The 18,494-nt window shown below is 48.3% G+C and overlaps 1 protein-coding gene across 5 annotated transcripts in view; it reads left to right on the forward strand.

The window, feature by feature from the left end:
* Positions 1 to 18,494, forward strand: part of DTX2 (deltex E3 ubiquitin ligase 2) — a 60,058-nt gene that overhangs the window by 19,521 nt on the left and 22,043 nt on the right. For all 5 annotated transcript variants that reach the window (XM_044993522.1, XM_044993527.1, XM_044993524.1 and 2 more), the window contains one exon: positions 11,342 to 11,400. In XM_044993522.1, coding sequence (XP_044849457.1) covers positions 11,342 to 11,400 — 59 coding nt within the window. The remainder of the gene's footprint in view (positions 1 to 11,341; positions 11,401 to 18,494) is intronic.

The following is an 18,494-nucleotide window of genomic DNA, read 5'->3' on the forward strand; positions in this document are numbered from 1 at the left end:
TGCTTATCTGTCCCGCTATTTTGGGCATTGCCCAGAGACCTCTGCAGGTTGCCATTTACAAGTTGTAATGTAGCTATATGTAAAAAATGAATTGTTGGCTATACAAAAGACCATGGTTTGCAGTACACTTTGCTGCAAGGACTATCTCAGTTCATGGGCCAGTTTGTTACCGTTGCATTCCATCTCTCCGCACTGCTTGCTTTCTGCTCAATAAAACACAAGAAACCTGCTTGGCCTGTTAAGTCAGTTTCAGATGCTTGAAAGGTGCAGTCTGCATGATCTGAAGATCACAATGCCAGGACCCAGGCAATGACTCCAAAGAGATCTCCTTGGCTCTCTGGAGGCTTTCTTTCCTCTGTCCACAACTCCCCTGCCCCCAGCAGAATTCAAAGAACTCCTTTGGGACTGGGTCGGGAGTCAGGAGACTTTGGGTCTTTCCCCAGTTCTGCCTGCGAGTTTCTGTGTGGCCTTGGGAAGTCACCTCACCACACCGTGCCTCAGTTTCCCCATTTTCCAGGTGGGGATAATATTGACCTTCCTCTGTAAAACGTTTGGCACTATGTAAATGAAAAGCACTAAATATTGTTGGCTCTTAGATTTGTGGTTTAAAAAGGACATTACCAAAACTAGGACTAATGGAAACGTTTTTGTGACTGTTTTTGGCTGATTTCCAGTGACAACAATTCCCTGTTGTGGATTTACACCTCCCCTAGCAGTGTTTGCAAAGCTGTTTGTGGACCCGACAAGTGATTTACCTGTGGGCCCGATCCTGCAAAGTATTACTCATGTAGCTGTTACTCGTGTGAGTGGCCTCCTGGAAAGAAAGTGGGAGAACTTCATGTCCAGTGAAAGTTTGCCTGAGCCCATGTGTTTGTAAAGTGCTGTGTCCATTTACAGAGCGATGTAGCGTCTGTTAGTCTATAGGGTGCCACAGGACTCTCTGCTGCTTTTACAGATCCAGACTAACACGGCTACCCCTCTGATACAGAGCTATGTGTGTTTCACTGTAATAATAACAACATCGTATGTGTGCAGGAGAATCTGAACACGAACTTGCTAGTTCACTGGGCTAGTTGAATTGTCTAGGCTGATCCAGTGTAAAAATATAAACAACATGAAGGTTGTGAATAGTCTATAGGACTTTTAAAGTGCTTTGTATTGTTAATACAAGAGGATGGTAGTAAGGGGGATTTGAATGGTTTTTTTAAAATTATTTTTGAGCCTCGGTGTCCTGATTTTAAAAAGAAACATTTACTCTGATTTCTGACATTGCGGTATTATAGTCTACATTCAGACGAGACGTTTACAGATGAAGCCCTGGCTGAACGTTAAATCTCTAGCATTTTGCATACGAGGAAAAGATTCTTCCTGTCCCAAATTCCCCTTCTCTTTCCAAACTACTACACAGTGCGCTAGGCTCTTGGCCTAGCTGGCTGCTGACTTTCCTCCCCAGAGGTGGCTGCATTTCAGTGGGGCATTTATATACATTGTTTGCGAAGTGCGTACTGAGCCATGTGGAAGGAGGCTTTAGGAATGAACAGAGAGGTACTGCAGACATCACCCAAAGACAGACCTTCCCTGAGACTAGGTTAGGTACTAGCAGTAGGGTGGTCAAGTATCAGGGGGCGATGGTGTTAGTCTGTATCCACAAAAACAACAAGGAGTCCGGTGACACCTTAAAGACTAACAGATTTATCTGGGCATAAGCTTTCGTGGGTAAAAAAACCTCACTTCTTCAGATGCATGGAGTCCTGTAACTTTCACTCCATGCATCTGAAGAAGTGAGGTTTTTTACCCACGAAAGCTTATGCCCAGATAAATCTGTTAGTCGGGAGGGTGGCGTGAGCTCTTTGTGGGATAAGGGCTGCCGTGAAATCAAGGAAGGGGAGTAACTGATTCCTGATCATGCTCATTTCTGCTACCTCTGTGGATTCGTGCAAGGAGAAGACAGGCATTCCTCTGGAAGAATACAGCCCCTCTCATGTGTCTTGTGGGCTACTGTTTCCTGTACTAAACACACAGCCGGTTTGGAAACACTGGTTCACAAACAGAACCAAACTGTTCTGTCATCTCAGGAGCATTAAGGGATGCTCAGATAAGCTCGCTCCTAGCTAATATGCTTTGTCACTGATGCTGGACTGGATTGATTCTTAATCCCCACTGAGCAGCATAGTACCAGAGCGCCCGAAGAGCCATTGCATTTCCTTCTCTTCCCCACGTGCACTAAGCTTTTGGGACCCGTTGAAAACTGCTCCCTAGGGCCCTGGTTAGGATTTGGACTGAGAGTCGCACAGTCCTGGAGGGCCCCAGGGCTGTGAGCTGTTAGTATATCGAAGGTGGCTTTGGAGGAAGCTGGTCCGTCGCTTGGCAGGTGGGGGTGCCCATTGGTGAGCCATGAAACGGGCTGACTTTACTTGCAGACAGTGTGGTGCCCACAACATTCACAGTAATCCATGGCCCATTAAGCCTTTTAGAGGCTGTGGAGGGGTTACTTGATCAGGCATCTGCTGGGAACAATGCAGCACCACAGGGAATATGGCTTATCCTCTCAGGGTCATTGGAGGGGTGTGGGAAACGAGACACACCTGCAAAAGGTGATTCAGGAATGGTCCTACCTGCAGACTATGAAATCTGCCTTTGTGGCTTGACCCTAGCTCATTCCAGATCATCCTCTGGCTGTTAGAGTCAGTGCATGGAGCAGGAGAGAGCTGCTTGATATCGCTGTGAGGAGAGTGTCAGGCCAAATCTGGGGGACTGGAACTTGGTTTGGAAGGTGAGAGTTTTGTTGGCTTCCTTTACCCTGTGAGCTTCTGGCTGTGGAGGTTTCTGCCTTAGCTGTGGGGGGGGGGGGGGGGTTTGGAGGGTGGGGTGGGGACGATATCTAATATTAGCCTGTATCCTAGCCATTCCCTTGTCATTTGTTTCGGGTGCACTCCATGTGAAATTCACTTGAAAAGCTGTTCCTTGATTTGATGCTGGCAGATGTCTATCAGTAGAGCTGGGGGAGACTCTGGGGTGGCTCCAGAGACCAGGCTCTTGCACTGATGGGGGGAGGACAGTAGCATCGGAGGAGCAAGCTCACACCCTGGGATTCAGGAAAGGATGGGCAGTGCAACTCTGTGTCAGAGGATGTTTCTGGATGCCTTGTGGCATCCTCCTAACTCTGGATTTTGAATCTCTGGGGGTTTTCTTGTGTTCTCCCTCCCCCGTCTGACTGTACACACAGGGAAGGGGAACAGTGAGGGTAATTTGGGCCTGAAATAGCAGCAGATTTAAAAGGTAGGCTGTGAACGCGACGATTTTACCCCGAGCAGACAGCCCTGGATGGCTTCTCCCTTTCTTTCCACATGAGTCGGAAGCCCAGTTAATTATTCCTGTCTGGGGTTCTGTTCTCCAGCTTGTGAAATTCCATTTTCCAACAGAAAAGATTCTAATACCCCTGTATTAGAGGAAACCCGAGCAGCCGACTCTCACAATGTGTTTCATTTTACTTCTAGCTGTGACATTCCTGGGTTACTTTATACACTAGATCCCCCCTCCTCCCCTTTCCCTCCTCAGCTAGGCTTTGTTTCTGCAAAATGTTTCTTCTTTACTTCCCTCACAGTCCATATGCGTCTCTTCCTTTGTCTCTTGTACATTTCAGGGGAATGTTAGTGTTTGTGGCTGATTCAGTGTCAGTGAACATAAGGGACTAAGAGCTGGGGGTCTGGGTGAGCTTCCAGCACCAAGCTCTGCTGATGCGTCTCCGTTGTGACAGACCCTTTCTAGTTTTGGAGGCCGCGCTCAGAGCCCCGACTGGTCTGATGACCGTTCTGAGTCTGGGTTTTGTGACGCTGACCTGTGTGTACAGGGGGCAGTGAAGAGATTTGAGTCTCCAGAGCAACCACCCAATGAACAGGTTTGCCGTCCTTTCATCTCTGGGTGTTTCCTGTCCAAAGACTTGTCTACACACGGAGAGGGGGGCCCTCGGGAAAGTTAATACGAGTGAATTTTAAGTGGATTAGTTAAATCACATTAAACCCCTGTGTGGATGCTCGTATTCAGAATTAAAGTGGCCACAGATCAGTGTAGCTTGAATTGAATGTAACCGAATTAAGAAATAGGCAGAGCTGCAACCGTGCGTCCCCCCTGGAGGATACCTAGGTCTGAAACACAAGTATAACGTGTATTTCTCTCTACACTGGCAAGAACATGGCAGGTTAGAATATGGTTTGAACGGGGTCTGCTCTTTTGCAGCAGCGGGAGCAGCTGAACGAAATGCATTAATTTTACATTTATCCTGGGCAGTGCAGAGGGATTCAACACGTTTTTCAAAGGGAGGTTAAATTCCTGATTCCCGTGAATCATTGCTAGATCAAGGGAATTACAGAGAGGAGCAGGAAAGAGTGTGGCCCAGTGGGTGGGGCACTGGATTGGAACTCAGGAGACGGGGGTGGGGGGGTCCATTCTTGGCCCTGCCACTACCCTGCTGGGTTGCCTTTGGGAGTCATTTTGTTTCTCGGTGCCTTATTTTCCCATCTGTAGCATGGGGGTGGGGACGCCGACCTTCTTTTGCAAAGCACTGTGAAATTGGCAGCTGCAACACCTCTCCGTAAGAACGGTGTATTCATTATTCCCACTGCCAGCCGGATGTGTAGCAGCGAGAAACTACAGTACAGTCAGCACCTGCCAATTGCTGGCGCCCTGGGCCTGTTGGGAGCTCGGCTGCTTTCTGAAGATAACCCCAGGAGTGGGAAAGGGTGGATTTCAAAGCGATGGGAAGCGCAGCGTAGTAATGCTCTTTGCATCGCGCTGGTTAATTACAGAGAGGAATAAATCGCTGACGTTTGGTAAGAAGCGTCCTTGATGTAATAAAGGAAGATCTAACACTGCTGCGGGAAGCCGCTCGACAACATAATAATTATAAAGCGGGCCAACGTAATCCCTGGTGTAATTCCATTAACGTGACTGAAATTGAACCCAGGGTAGCTCTGGCCCCAAATGTTCAGTTCAGCAGCATGTGGTGGCAGGAGGCTTTCATAGCTGTAAGCTAGTTTCTGTGAGTTTAAAAATCAAAGGGGGGGGGTGAGTTTACAGTGGTTTGACATACGCAGTATTTGCAGATTATGGGTGTGGTGCCGAATACCCACAATTTGCATTGACTTTACTGGAGGTGGGCAGATGTTCAGCATTTGTCAGGGTGGAGCACCCTGTGAGAAGCAGCAGGGCGTAGTGGCTAGGGCAAGGAGGAGGGAATCAGGGCTGGGTTCGATTCCTGCTCTGCAACTTTCTCTTTTTCCCTTCCCACCAGTCACCTGTCTGGTCTGTAGACGAGGAGGGAAACGCTTTAGCGCAGGGACTTTCTCACTGTGTTCGCATAGCACAGCTGAGATGCAAAGAATAGCAAACCACTTTCTATTGTTTCCCATTTTGTTAAAAAAAACCCCTAAAGAAATCTAGCTCGTGTGATGATAATTCTGTGAAATGGGAGTCCAGAATTTTCATTGTGTGCTACCTACCCAGCCATGCGGCCTCCCAGGAGCACGTGATTTTACTCCTGATGTTGCTCAGGATTAACTGCTAATGATCCATGGGCGCAGCTGGGAGGTTTGATTCGCTCAAGCCAGCCTGCCAAAAGCAGCAGTGTGGCTGTTGCGGCATGCGCAGTCCTGGGCTATGCGCCTGCGCTCAGACCCAGGGGGCTGGGCAGCCTTTGACTTGGGCGGGGACCCACGCTGCTGTTTTCAGGGCGCTAGCTTGAGCGCAGCTAGTGCGAATCTGTCTACCCGGGCTGGGGCACACACCTCCCAGCTGGAGTGTAGACGTCCCCAGGTGGCCGGGTATCACAACGCAAAATGTCTCTCTTGAGTGAGATCTGATTTAGACTTCTGTGTCCTCTGTAAAAACACAAGTACCGGCGAGTTTGGGCCACTCTGAAGCAGGAAATGTATTTTTGGGGCTGGGTTTGTAGTGCTCAGTCTGGTTTCTTTTGTTCAGAATCAGATCAGGCATGGCCATTTGCATCCTAATAGATCAATACAGAGTGCTGCAGAGAGAGCCTGGGCAACCTTTAAAACATTGATGGAAAGAGGAACAGATCTTCTGTAGAAACAGAGTTTTCCCAAGGTCAGTGATTCTGTCCTGCTGTTGTTTCCTTATTCACATCGGCAGCTTAGCTCTAGTTATTCAGAGCATGGACGGAAGAGCAACTGGGTGGGTACATGAGGTGTTTTCTCAGGCTACTAAGGGGTGGGTGGGAAGAGTTTTCATTACAGCCCATTGATTATAGCCACTGCACCACCTTGCTAGCCACACAAGTCAAAGCTTGCCCAGCCCCCTGGGGTTGAGCTCAGGTGGCTAGTTTGAGTGAGTCAAACCTCCCTCAGCTTCAGTGTACTTACAGCATAGCAATGTGGCCTAGTGGATGGGGCACTGGACTAGGACTCAGGAGACCTTGGTTCTATTCCTGCCTCTGCTGGGTGCCCTTGGGCAAATCACTTTGCCTCTCTGTGCCTCAGTTTCCCCATCTGTAAAATGGGGATAAAGCCACTGACCACCTTTGAGTAGTGCTTGGAGATGTCCTGCTGAAAAGAGCTAGGTGTTATGGTTCCCATTAAAACAATGCTTCATGTCATGTCCCCATTATAGCCAAGGCACTTTAAGGTAAATTATTGCAGCAAATTCTTCCTGTTTGTGCCACAGTAAAAGCAGTTCTGCAGCTGTTCAGGCTTCTGCTTGACGGGCCTCCACCATCACTCTACAAGCAGCTGTTTGTTCAGGCAGGTGGTACAAAATGATCAGGCATCTGCAAAACATAAGAGAACTATTGTACTCCGAAGGCCTTGGAGTTATTTGTCTTTGGGGTTTTAATCCAAGCTTTAAACTTTACTGTTCCCCAGCTTGGCACTGTTTTCGTTAGAAACACGTGGGTCAAATTCCAGTGGAGCGTAGACGTTGCCTACGCCAACAGGAGGGGTTCTCCCATCCGCATCAGTAATCCACCTCCCTGAGAGGCGATGGCTGGGTTGATGGAAGAATTCTGTCACCAACCTAGCACTGTCCATATGGGGACTTATATCGGCTTAATTATCCTTCAGAGGGGTATTGCTGTGTCCTGACCCTTAGCAAGGGCTGCCTCAGTGAGGGAGGTTGACCCACCTTTTCCCAGTACTGTGAGGCTTGCTGCGTTAAAGACAGGGAGGGGCTCAGCTGCTGTGGTGATGGGGGGCTGCAGAACTTTGGCTGGATAGAGGGTGATACAGACCCCGAGCTTTAGGCGTGTTAGTGTGAGTTGCCCAGAGTCGTTGGCACTCTGGTGTCATGGGAGTAAAGTCCACTCTGTCCTAAACAGGCAACTGCAGACGAAATGGATGTCAAAGACGGTCTGATTTCTTCCCCGGCGCCTGCAAGGAAGGTGATGCAGCAGTGTTGTCATGTCTGCCTTTTTCTCTTTGAGCATGTATGTGTGGCAGATGCTTTACTTGTTCAGAACAACGTAGTTTGGGTCAAACCCAGTCAGCTCTTCCTGTGCCAAGGTAGAAAGAGCGGCTTTAAAATAAAGGCTCTTAAAACAAAGATGCTGCTGACGTAACAGCGAGTAATCTCACGGCAAGGCCTCTCTGTCTTGTGCAGCTTCAGACAAGTGTCTGGGAAGTCTGGTGAGACACGTCGGTGTGCAGGCATCTGTCGGAGACATGGGCCGAGGGAAATACTGCTCTGTGAGCTTGACTGTGTCAGCAGATGAGAGGAGTCTTTGAGGGGCGTGTCCTGCCCCCCAAAATATTACTTCTGCTGTAGCTCCGTTTATGGTAGCAACAGCGGGAGTCTCAGGCTCTGCCCTTTTGCCCAACTCCTTAACATCTCGTGTAGCCGAAGGACAAAATGCTCCCAATTCATTTCGCTGCAGCTTGGTCAGCTGGCTTGCCCTGTGGTTCTTGCATCTAGGGTCAGTCTTTGGTGAGTGACTCATTGGCACAAAACTTTATACCCTGTACTGTGGCTTTGAATATACCCGCAAAACCATATGGTGAGGGGTCTACCCAGCAAGAGGACCCATCACTTCCCTCCATTTCACCAGGCTCGGGTCTGTGACCCTAACGAAAAAATACGCACTAGGCACAGTGCTTGTCCTCGTGGGTGTCCGGCGCACATTTTGAGCACAGATTAGCCAATGTTCCACCCTTCTATATACGGTAGCAGTGACAGGAAACCTCGATATATTTGTTCCAGCTGAGGGATTTTGCTTCTGCTTTGCAGGGGGCAGTGGTGCTTTCTCCAGTTCAGCTACTCCGGCGAGGCGGGACGTACAAGTACTTAGTGGATGCCTGGTATCTGCATTACTTGCTCTTTCCTTAGCTGGCAAAAATGGGACGTGCAGTTCACCAGCAGTGCCCACGAGTGCAGGGTGGTGGTAACACCTGAGCCCTGCTACTCTTGAGCTTCCAGTGTTGTTACCACCATTGAAAGTTGCACTTATGAGGAATTATAGATGAGGCACCTCTGCTGCTCTCTCTCATCTGTAGAGGCCTCTCTGGAGCTTTTTAGTACTCTTGCAAACGGGGAGGAGAGCTATGCCGTTCTTGTGTCATTCTCTGAAGACATACCTTGTAAGAGACCCTCACTTATCCACCCACCTTCCCCGCAGACCCAAGGATTTGGTTGCATTTTTTTAGTGTTTTCTGCCGTCCACAAGAAAGAAAAAAAATGAAGTGATAGCACTAGAGTCAGCAACTCTCCACTCGGGGCGGGGGATGAACCGGCTAGCTTGTGTGTGTGTAATGACATGGAGGTGCGGTGGAGCAGGAGATAGCTCCACCCAGAATAGTGAAGCTGGGAGGATTTCCAGCTGTCATGTGCTGGGATCACGGACCCAAAGCTTAGAACTTGAGAGAACAGCTCTTCCGGATGGGACGTCGCTCTGTCCTGTGCGGTGTTCGGGAGGGAGGAGGCGAGCCCTTTTGGTTCAGGCTTGTCAGCTCATTGATGTTGGTAGAGCGATCCTCAAATTCACCTTCGCTCATTGAGCCTCGAAAACGTTCCTTGCGTTTGGAGGGCGAGATGCATCCTCGCTGTGGCTCTGCTCCTGAGAGGTGACCGAGGAGGGTGGTGGTGGAGGGTAGAAACGGGGCGTGGGAAGAGATCGGGCTAGAGAGGAAAGAGATTAAAAAACACCAAGAAGAGAACTGCTAGGAAGAGGCCAAATCAGAAGAGGAATGTCGTGAAGAATTAAATGGATTTTAGGGTCGAATCCAAGCTCTTGGCAATCCCTTGGGGCCCTTCCAGGGACTTCGGTGGGCTTTGGACATGCCCTTAGAGAGAGCAGTGAAGGGATGTGTCACTTGAAAAGATTGCGAAATTCTGGACAGCTTAGTGTGAGGGGGAAAACCCAGCCACTGAAATAGCCGGCTGGGAAAACACCATGATGCAGATTCGTAGGGCCAGAAGAAACCATTATAATCCTCTCCTCTGACTGCCCGCAAAACGCAGGCTATAGCACCTCAGCCAGTGGATTCCTGCCTCGAGCCCATAACCTCTGTCTGAGTTACAGTGCGTCTCAAGGCACGTCAGGTAGGAGGAGAAATGGGGGGAGAAAACAGGAAAGTGGGTTTTGAAAGTTATTAAATAGAGAACCTGCTTTGTGCAGTATTTGGAATCTGATTTTTAATGGCGGTCGATCTCATTTCTTTTGGCCTAGAAACAGAAGCTTCTCTTGGCATGTGGGGAGAGAGGGGGGATCGGTCCATCCGTCCCAGAGCCCTTAGACCCTGTGGCCTTTGCTTTTTGTAAAAGTGGTGCTGCCGCTTCTCTTGCTCTAATATCCTGTGCAAAATTGCCCCTCCCCTCCGTTGTGCTGTGTGCTTGTGCCTGTTGCTTTCTTCCCTCCACCCCAGAGATGGCTGCATTTCAGTAGTCTTGTATGTGCATAGTTTGTGATGCCCTGTGGGGTTTCTTTGAGGTGACAGGCACTGTGCAAGTGTAGAACATGATTGTTCCTATCTTACACTGAGTGAATTGGGATTGACTGACTATCTCCCTGCTGCAGAGCACGGCCACCAGTCCTCCTTGGCTAATACTCCATCCTAGACTGAAGTGGTCTCTCAACCCCAGTACCTGAAACATCAGAGTTGGATGTTCCCTTTCCATTTATATGGGCCTTGTCTACATGGGCGGCTACCACGCGGCAAGCCAGGGTGTGAATCTACTGTGCAGGGTCCTCACGGGACGTGACTTCGTGGCCAGCTAGTGTGCTGTAGATTCACACTCTGGCTTGGTGTCCGTGTAGACAAGCCCTTGGTCTCCTTTCCCCGCTCCACTTAACCCGGACCCTCTTCCTCCTGCTGTGACCTCTTGTCTCGGTGTGTTTTCAATCTGCTGCCCTCGCTCTCCTTCCTAATCGTCGGCGGCGGCAGAACACGCTTCTGCGGCCCATGCCCAGGTATCTCAAATTCCGTCCCCTTGCAGGCCGCTGGAAACCCCCTCCCCCCGCCCCCCCAATTCCTAAAGGCGCTAGGCTGGGCTTTCCAAGCGGGGCGGTCAGACTCAAGGGAAATTGGACACCTCACTCCTTTAGGTCTCTTGGACCTCCCATTGCGTTCCCATTCCCATATCCCAGTGCGGTCCAGTCAGGGGCGGATCTATGTATTTTGCCGCCCCAAGCACGGCAGGCAGGCAGCTTTCGGCGGCACGCCTGCGGGACGTCCGCTGGTCCTGCGCCTTGGGCGTATCCACCGCCGAATTGCCGCTGAAACTGCGGGACCGGCGGACCTCCCCCAGGGGCGCCGCTGAAGGCAGCCTGACTGCCGCCCTCACAGTGACTGGCAGGGCGCCCCCCCGTGGCTTGCCGCCCCAGGCACGCGCTTGGTGCCCTGGTGCCTGGAGCCGCCCCTGGGTCCAGTGGATAGGGTGCTCGGACTGGGATTCACACCAGACTTCTGCTGCGACTTTCACCTCCCTGTGTTTCATTTTTCCCCACCTGTAAAATGGGGCTCATCTCCATTGTCACGTGCTTTGAGATCTACTGCTGCATGTCACTATATGAGAGTAGTTGGTATTATTATTTTGCAGTGGGGTTGCTTTTATTTTCACTAGCATCAACCACCAGTGCAGCAAGTCACCGGGAAGGTCTAATGCCTTTCTGCCTTTGCTGTATCCCCCGCTGTACGTTGGTATGCACCAGAGACCTAATTCTGCAGTGATTGACTTTGCTAGGTACGATGGGAAAATGCAGCTAACACAAGCACAGTTCTCTCAGTGGCCACTGGCCAGAATGCCACGTGCCGCTGAATTGCCCCATCTTGTCTGTCATCCGTGCGGTGATGTTAAACATTTTGTTTTGTTGTTGTTGTTTTTTTTTTCTCCCCAGTGTCCCGAATCTGCCGGTCGAGATGCCCAAGCCCAGCAAAGTGAACCAAGCTTTGGCAGGTAATGACTCCTCTTCGATTACTTGTTTTCTCACTAGGTTTTTTCCGTTCCTTTGTAACTTGCTTCCTCACGTAGCCTCTGATCAGAATCTAGAGTGTCCTGTCGTGTAGACAGGACCTGGCACGCGATAGAGAATAAAGCTAGTGTGTTTGAAAATGTATAGAAAGTGCACACACCAGCGGCTGGTAGGCTTTTCTCAACCACATTGCGGTAAGTACCTATTTGGCTGTGTATTGCTGTCCTTGCTTTGGTAATAGGGTGGGAACGGTCCCACCCTTGTCTTTCTACAATGCTACAGTGTGTAGACTTGTTACCTAGAAGGGCAAAGGCTGACAGAGAGGGGAAGTCGGGCACTATAGCCTCGGGGGTGGAGTCAAGCATTTGGAACTTGGTTAGCAATTCTGTAGATGAAGCATGAGTTCTCTTGTACCTGCGGGAGGAAGTAGGAGGAGCTTACGTTTGTCATTGGAGTCTGCAGCTCTGACTCGGAATACTCCCAGGTTGCAGATCTGTTAGGGAAGGAGGAATCATTTTTACATAGTTGCTTTTCAGGGTAGAATTGCAGCCTGCGACTCTAAAACGGCATTGCCTGGATAATGATCCCACACCCGTGCGGTTTGCCATGTAAGCACTGCTTGTCTGTGTCCCAGAGGGTGGAAAGCTTGCCGGTATGATTGCCATCTCTTAATTCAGCTAGTGCACAGCAACTGGGATTCTAGTTTGGTAGCATCTTCTGAAACTGGATGCTCTGCTGATCACATGATATCTTCTGCATACTAATGCAGTCCATGCACTTTAATAATAGCACAGTACAGTGTTGCTGTCCCGGGACAGAACGGCCACAAGGCCCATATGGTGTTGTCCAATGTTGCCCTTGCATGGCAGGACATCTTTCAGTACATAACAGAACATCCTCCACTGCTCTCTCCAACTCCCATCCTTTGTTTGGACTGTAGGCTCTTCTGAGTGGGGGAGCTTACCGAGGCGAATACTCCACATCCTGGGTGTGTCCTTCCTCCAGCACTGGGGCCGTGTCTGTAGTCGTGTCCTTGTCTGGTACATCCAGAAAGCGCCTAGTGCACTATTGGTGCTGTCCAGTTAGTTGTAGCAATGACATATTGGAAATCATCGAAAAGGTTAAGCCAATCCGATCCCTCCCTCCACTAAAAATTCTCAAACCTACTTAGTGGACGTGAGACATTGGGCCAGACTCAGACCTGGTGTAAGTGGCTGACCTCAGTGGAGTTTCACCTTTTATATGTGCTCTGAATTTGGCTCGTTCCTATCTGCAGCGACACGTCAAATGGACCCATTCTATAGGCACGTCTGGGTTAACCATGTCGATCCAGATTCAACAAAGCACGCGCTGAAAGGTATTGCTGAATCGGAGCTGTATTAATAACCGGCTCCTGGTATGTTCCATATACGGCTCATCCATTCTCAGTTTGGAAGAAGCAGTTGGACTCGAACAGATTGTTCATCCGATGGCATGCTTTAATATAGAGGAACTCCAGGAGATAACCGGTGATAGCACCAGCCTTTTACCACCCCCTTTGTTTAAAAAGTCACTTTTGCAATCAATTCTTCTATTCTTGTTGGACTCAGGGGGTGCAGGAATGAGAATTTTAAAACTTTTTAAATCTCTTTAGTTTAAAAATGAGGCCAAGGTCTGCGAGATCATATGTAAAGCAACTGACAAGATGCACGCTGCACTACTGGAGCCCAGAAATGCTCAGACTAGGGCGCGATCAATGGGCAAATGCTAGCTTCTAAAAGGCAAATGCTCCTCTTCTGTAGATCTGAATCTTTACAGAGCCTGGCTTTGACTGGGGCGGAGGGTGGTCATCTTTAACGGAAGCACCACGTTGCCTTTTGTTCCGTGTAGCAGCCTTTAAAAGGTCTGAGGGAGCTACAGCAGGACACAATTTTTCTTTTTCAGCAGAAAATCTATATTAGAACATGATTGTGAAAGAAGTCACAGAGGAAGGGTGTGGGTAGCTTAACTAGTCTGTGTAAGGAAAGAAAATGCCCAGGAACATCTCTGAAGAACAGCAGGCAGTGGAGTTTGGGGGACAGGAATACTGAATTTCATCAAGGCTTTACTTGACACGGCCTTTAATTGGTGACCTCTCTTTCCCAGCTTATTTGGCTACTGTGTCTTTGGTAACTTTAGGACCTCTCTTTGGAAACTTGAAAAGCCTCTGTTGATCTTGATTCCCCAACTTTTCAGGCTTCAGATGACTCAATAAGGCAAAGATCCCCTCCTTGGACACCTCCTGAGCTCCACTGCGCGGTCCTCAAACTATTTTGTTCTGTGGATCAGCAGGAAGGTCTGTGCAGGTCACTGGAGATCCATAGAGCCATGTGAGAACCTCACAGAGGCAGTTCAGTGATGGTCTGTACCACCAATCTTAATAGTCTGCTCATCGTTGGCTGTGCAGAGAGACGCCCTTCTGGAGTGAAAAAAGCAGGCACCAAACTAAGCCTAGCCAGCTGCTGTAGAGTAATAAATCTATCGCTATGCTGGATTCTCTCTCATTTTGACCATTCATTAGGAAACTAGTTATATTCTGGGATGAATGGGCTGGTGTCTCAGGAGCTTTGGATACCAGTCAGAGATGCTCCTCAACATGTTGGAAGCGGGCCTTGGAACTAAAAGTAACACCATACTAAAAGTACACTTTGGGGTTCTTTGTATTTACCTTCTGGTTTTTGTTACGTTAAGGTGCACGTGGCCCCTGGTTTCCAGCATTAAATCTCCATAACCATGGAGGTCAGGAATGATCCTCTTTTAAAACGCAAGCTGAGATTCTCATGTATCCACATGATTCCAGGGGCTGGGGCTTTGAAAAAAACCTAAACCCTCAATATCACAAGATCAGTATCAGAAGATCAATATCAATCTAACATTGTGAGAGTTGGCAATACTGCGTAGGGGCTCCATTGTTGTTCAAAGGAAAGTTCCGGTCCCTGTGCAAGTCTTGACTCTAAAGTACATTTGAACAAAACCTGGCAGCCGGACAAAGTGACAAGTTCTGGCTTGCTCACGTATCCAGCCTGTACGCACACAACCTCTGCCCCTGCCACACTCAGTTTTATTGACGGGTGCTCCCCGTCCTCAGTCCTTGCACAGCACAGAACAGTAAGAATTTCTTTGAATGGGAGACCAGTTAGATCCTTGATTGCTGTGACCATTGCCAGAGGTGAGGCTAACCTGGCTTACAACACACATGTAGTTTGTATGCACAAACAACATGCTAAGATCTGCACTGCGCTGGAGGTAGATTTTCAAATTCCAACACAGATCCAATAACAGCAGCCAAATTCTCTGCTGGAGTCAGTGGAGTTAGTGTCACAGCCAAACTCTCTGCTGACATAAGGCTTGGTCTAAGCTACAGAGTCTGTGTTGGAGTACGTGCATTGGTGCCGCTGCAGTGCTGTATGTGTCGCATGGCTGAGTAGCTCTGAAAATACAAACCCATCCTGTTCCTAGACAAAAGTTTAGTCCTCATTTGCCGCTCTCCTGCAGTGGGAAATCTGCATTCCTTAAAAAGCTCTTGCCACTCACTAGCCAACTTTAAGGAAAACTTAGTTTAAATCACGAATCATCCTCGTGCTGTTTCTTCTGTTTCATCCCCACGTAGATCAGCGTGGTAATAGAAAGAGTCAGAAATACCTTCTTTGAGCCTCGTAATATGTGCCCTGGTTCTAAGGTGCTGGGCACATGCCTATAAATACTTGTCATTAATGGATACAAAAGTAATTGGCTCCCTCATGTTAAATTGATGCCAGGAGCCCCAGTGATGAGACAGAGTTAACAGTGTCACTGGGTTGCAGTCGGAAGGCTGCTCGGGTAGGCGTACTTGCGCTCGCTTTAATCCGCCCAACACAGCTAAAAATAGCCAGGAGCTCACCGCGGCATGGACTTGACCATGAGCTGGGAACGTGGTTACGTACCCTGGGTTCCAGGTGGGCTGGTACAGTCTGGGCTGCTGCTGCTTCCCTGCTATTTTTAGCTGTGCAAGCTAAATTTAAGCTAGCGTGGGTTTGTCCACCCAACCTGCAGTCACACCTCCTGATTGCAGTGTGGACATACCCAGTGATTTCCGGGTGCCGAAGAGGAGTCAAGCATGATAAGCCACCGTTTCAACAGCAAAGCCGGCTTTTCTGCATAAGGAAGCATCACAAGTAATTTTTACCATCAGGGTCCACAAGGGTTGATTGCTGAGTGCTAAGATTTCCTGTGTTATGTTAGAAGGGAAAAACAGCTGCTGGCTACGCAAATGATTCAAATGTGAGTGAGCCCAAAGAGTGATGCACTGGCCTCTTGCTCAGTGATTCCTTGGTTTCAGGAAGGATGTGCTTTGTCACTGTTGCGCACTTCGTTTCGTGCTGTTTGATTTCTCTGCCTCGTGTCTTCCCCAAAGACAACAGACAGTAGAGGAGGAGGACAGCCCAGTAGTTCACCTCGTCCATATTCCTGCCTTCATGCTAGATGCTCCGAGGAGGAATTGCTCGTGATGTCATGTGATCATTGCTGTCTATGTTGACTAGTAGATATGGTTTCACCTCCTGACATGCTGTGTGGGTATAAAGTTAATGTAATACATTTCTATTTTATTTATGATGATTCATCACCATGAATATGCGTTGTTAGTATATTGTCCCAGATGCACACTGGGATCATTATTGCTTTGGTAAAGATTAACTAATGAAACTGATATATTCTATGGCCTGTGTTCTACAGGAGGTCAGACTAGATTATCATAATGGTCCCTTGTAGCCATAAAAATCTGTTAACTCAGTTTTTTCAGGAGCACAGTTCTGCAGCTCCTGTGCTTTCTAATGGCATACGCACAATATTTCAGTGATATTTCCTAAAGCAGTTAAGCTTAGATCATTAACTGTTCAGTTCCATATCAGCTGTGTACATTTGAAGATGATCCTGTATAGCACTTGGACCATGTTCGAAGTTCCTTACAAACTTTTTAGCTGATTGATTAACATAATCAAATTGTCCAATAAAGATGACAGTTAAGAGGAGCTTTACCATTTCTCCTCTGTGGCAAGCTGAAGAATTGTGTTTACATCCCTGCCTGATCAGAAACTTGTAAGCTGATTTATTATTTATTAGAAGCAATTTTGCCTAGTGGCTAGAACACTGGACTGGGGCTCAAAAGACCTGGGTTCTATTCCTGGCTCTGCCACTGGCCTGCAGAGTAACCATGGACAAGTCATTTCCCCACACCTTGCCTCTGTTTCTCCATCTGTAAAATGGGGATAATGATACTCATCTCCTTTATAAAGTGCTTTGAGATCTCCAGATGAAAAGCTCTGGATTGAGAGCTAGTATAATTACCATAGCACCTAGGACCCTAGTTATGGATCAGGATCCCGTTGCGTTAGGAGCTGTACAAACACAGAACAAAAAGATAGTCCCTGCCCCAAAGAGCTTACAATCTAAATGTGACAAGAGGCAAATGGATTGGGACCAATAGGGATGTACAGGGAAAAGCGAGGCGCTCTTGGTGACAGGCAGTGGACTCAGCACTCCACCGGTTGTCAAGTGTAGGCTTCATGGCAAAGGGGAGTTTTGAGGAGGGATTTGAAGGAGGCTAATGAGGTAGCTTTGCAGACGTTTACAGGGAGCCCCTCCCAAGTGGCAGGGGCTTGTTCGAAAATGTAACCAGTAGATGCCTTGGTTCTACAGAGAACAATATATCTTGTCTCCTTCTGAATACAAAAGTGTGTTATTCCTAGGGCTAATATTCCAGTGTGGATTTGTGAATCTTCCTGCGTTAGGACCATTTTGACAGTCTAGAGAGGCACAAAACACTTGAGTTTTTGTAGCCAAAATCCTTAATAAACGTGGTAAAGCAAATTGAATGGTGTTCTGAGTCCAAACTCAGCAGGTCCATACCCACCAATGCTAAGGATGAATTTGTTCGTCCTTTGGCCAATGAAAAGTGGCCGGTGGCATGTATGTGCAGCCAGTCGGAAATAGCGTGGTTGCAATGGCTGAGGTTAAGAAGGCTGGAATAAAAATGATCCACATATTCTCCATTAACGAAAAGAAGGTCGCGTCCCATTGCTGTGGAAATGCTTAGGATATTGCAAAAGGATTTAAGGTCTAGTCGTGCTCAGTGCTTCCTGGAAATTGAGGAGTACCCTCGGCTTGCACTGGAAATCAAGGGTGCACAGCAGTCTTGCAGGAACCAGGTTTTTAGTCCAGGATTAAAAAGAAATTCGGTTCTAACTGGCATTTTTCATTGGTAATCTTATAGGCCTGATTCTTAGCTCAGTGCAAACTGGCATAGCTCTGACTTTGGCAGAGGTACATTGATTTCTAACAGCTGAGAACCTAGCTCTGAACCAGGACAATAGGCCAATAGCTTAATGTTTTCACCCACTAAAAATTAAGAGTCTCTCTTTACCGCAACCGCTGGGGGCTCTCTCTGCATTTCCTGTCCCATTGCTGCCGCTTAAGGAGTGCGTGCGTGTTGCGGTGTTGCAGTCCACCACGGTGGAAGGTGTTTGGAGCTCAGGAGTGCTGGCCTCCAGCACGGTGTGTGGCAGATGCCGTTAGCTGGTGAGGAGGCAGAGGGCTTCCGTTTTCTCATGTCTCTTGGTAAGCAGGAGTGATGTGAAAGGAATCCCAGCGATTGACATTCCTCTGAGATTTAGTTAAAAAATGATGTTTCATGTCTGTTGGAGCGTGGCTTGTAGTTTATCCACGTGCTGTGTGTCTAGATCTTGGATAGAACTTCATTCATCTCCTAAAAGCCTCTCCCTCCTCTATCTTCTATCCTTTTTTCCTCTTCCCTTTATTTTTCTCTCATTTTCCCCCCCCTTCAATCTTCCATTTAAAAGGGGTTGCCTTGTTTCTTGCATCATCTCTGGTTTAGTCTGACATGCAGTTCTAAAATGCCTATCACCATAATCCTTGCCTGTCAGAGGAACGATCTGTGATAGCTTTTGCCATGCTGTAGAAAAGATACAGATATCAGGCCCAGTTCTTCACTGCCCGGCACCTCTGGTAGTCGCTTGTTAGAGAGGAAGGATGATCTTGTTGTTAAGATGATGGACTGTGGCTT

Source organism: Mauremys mutica, chromosome 19 (genome assembly GCF_020497125.1).
Source record: "Mauremys mutica isolate MM-2020 ecotype Southern chromosome 19, ASM2049712v1, whole genome shotgun sequence".
Classification (NCBI taxonomy): domain Eukaryota; kingdom Metazoa; phylum Chordata; order Testudines; family Geoemydidae; genus Mauremys; species Mauremys mutica.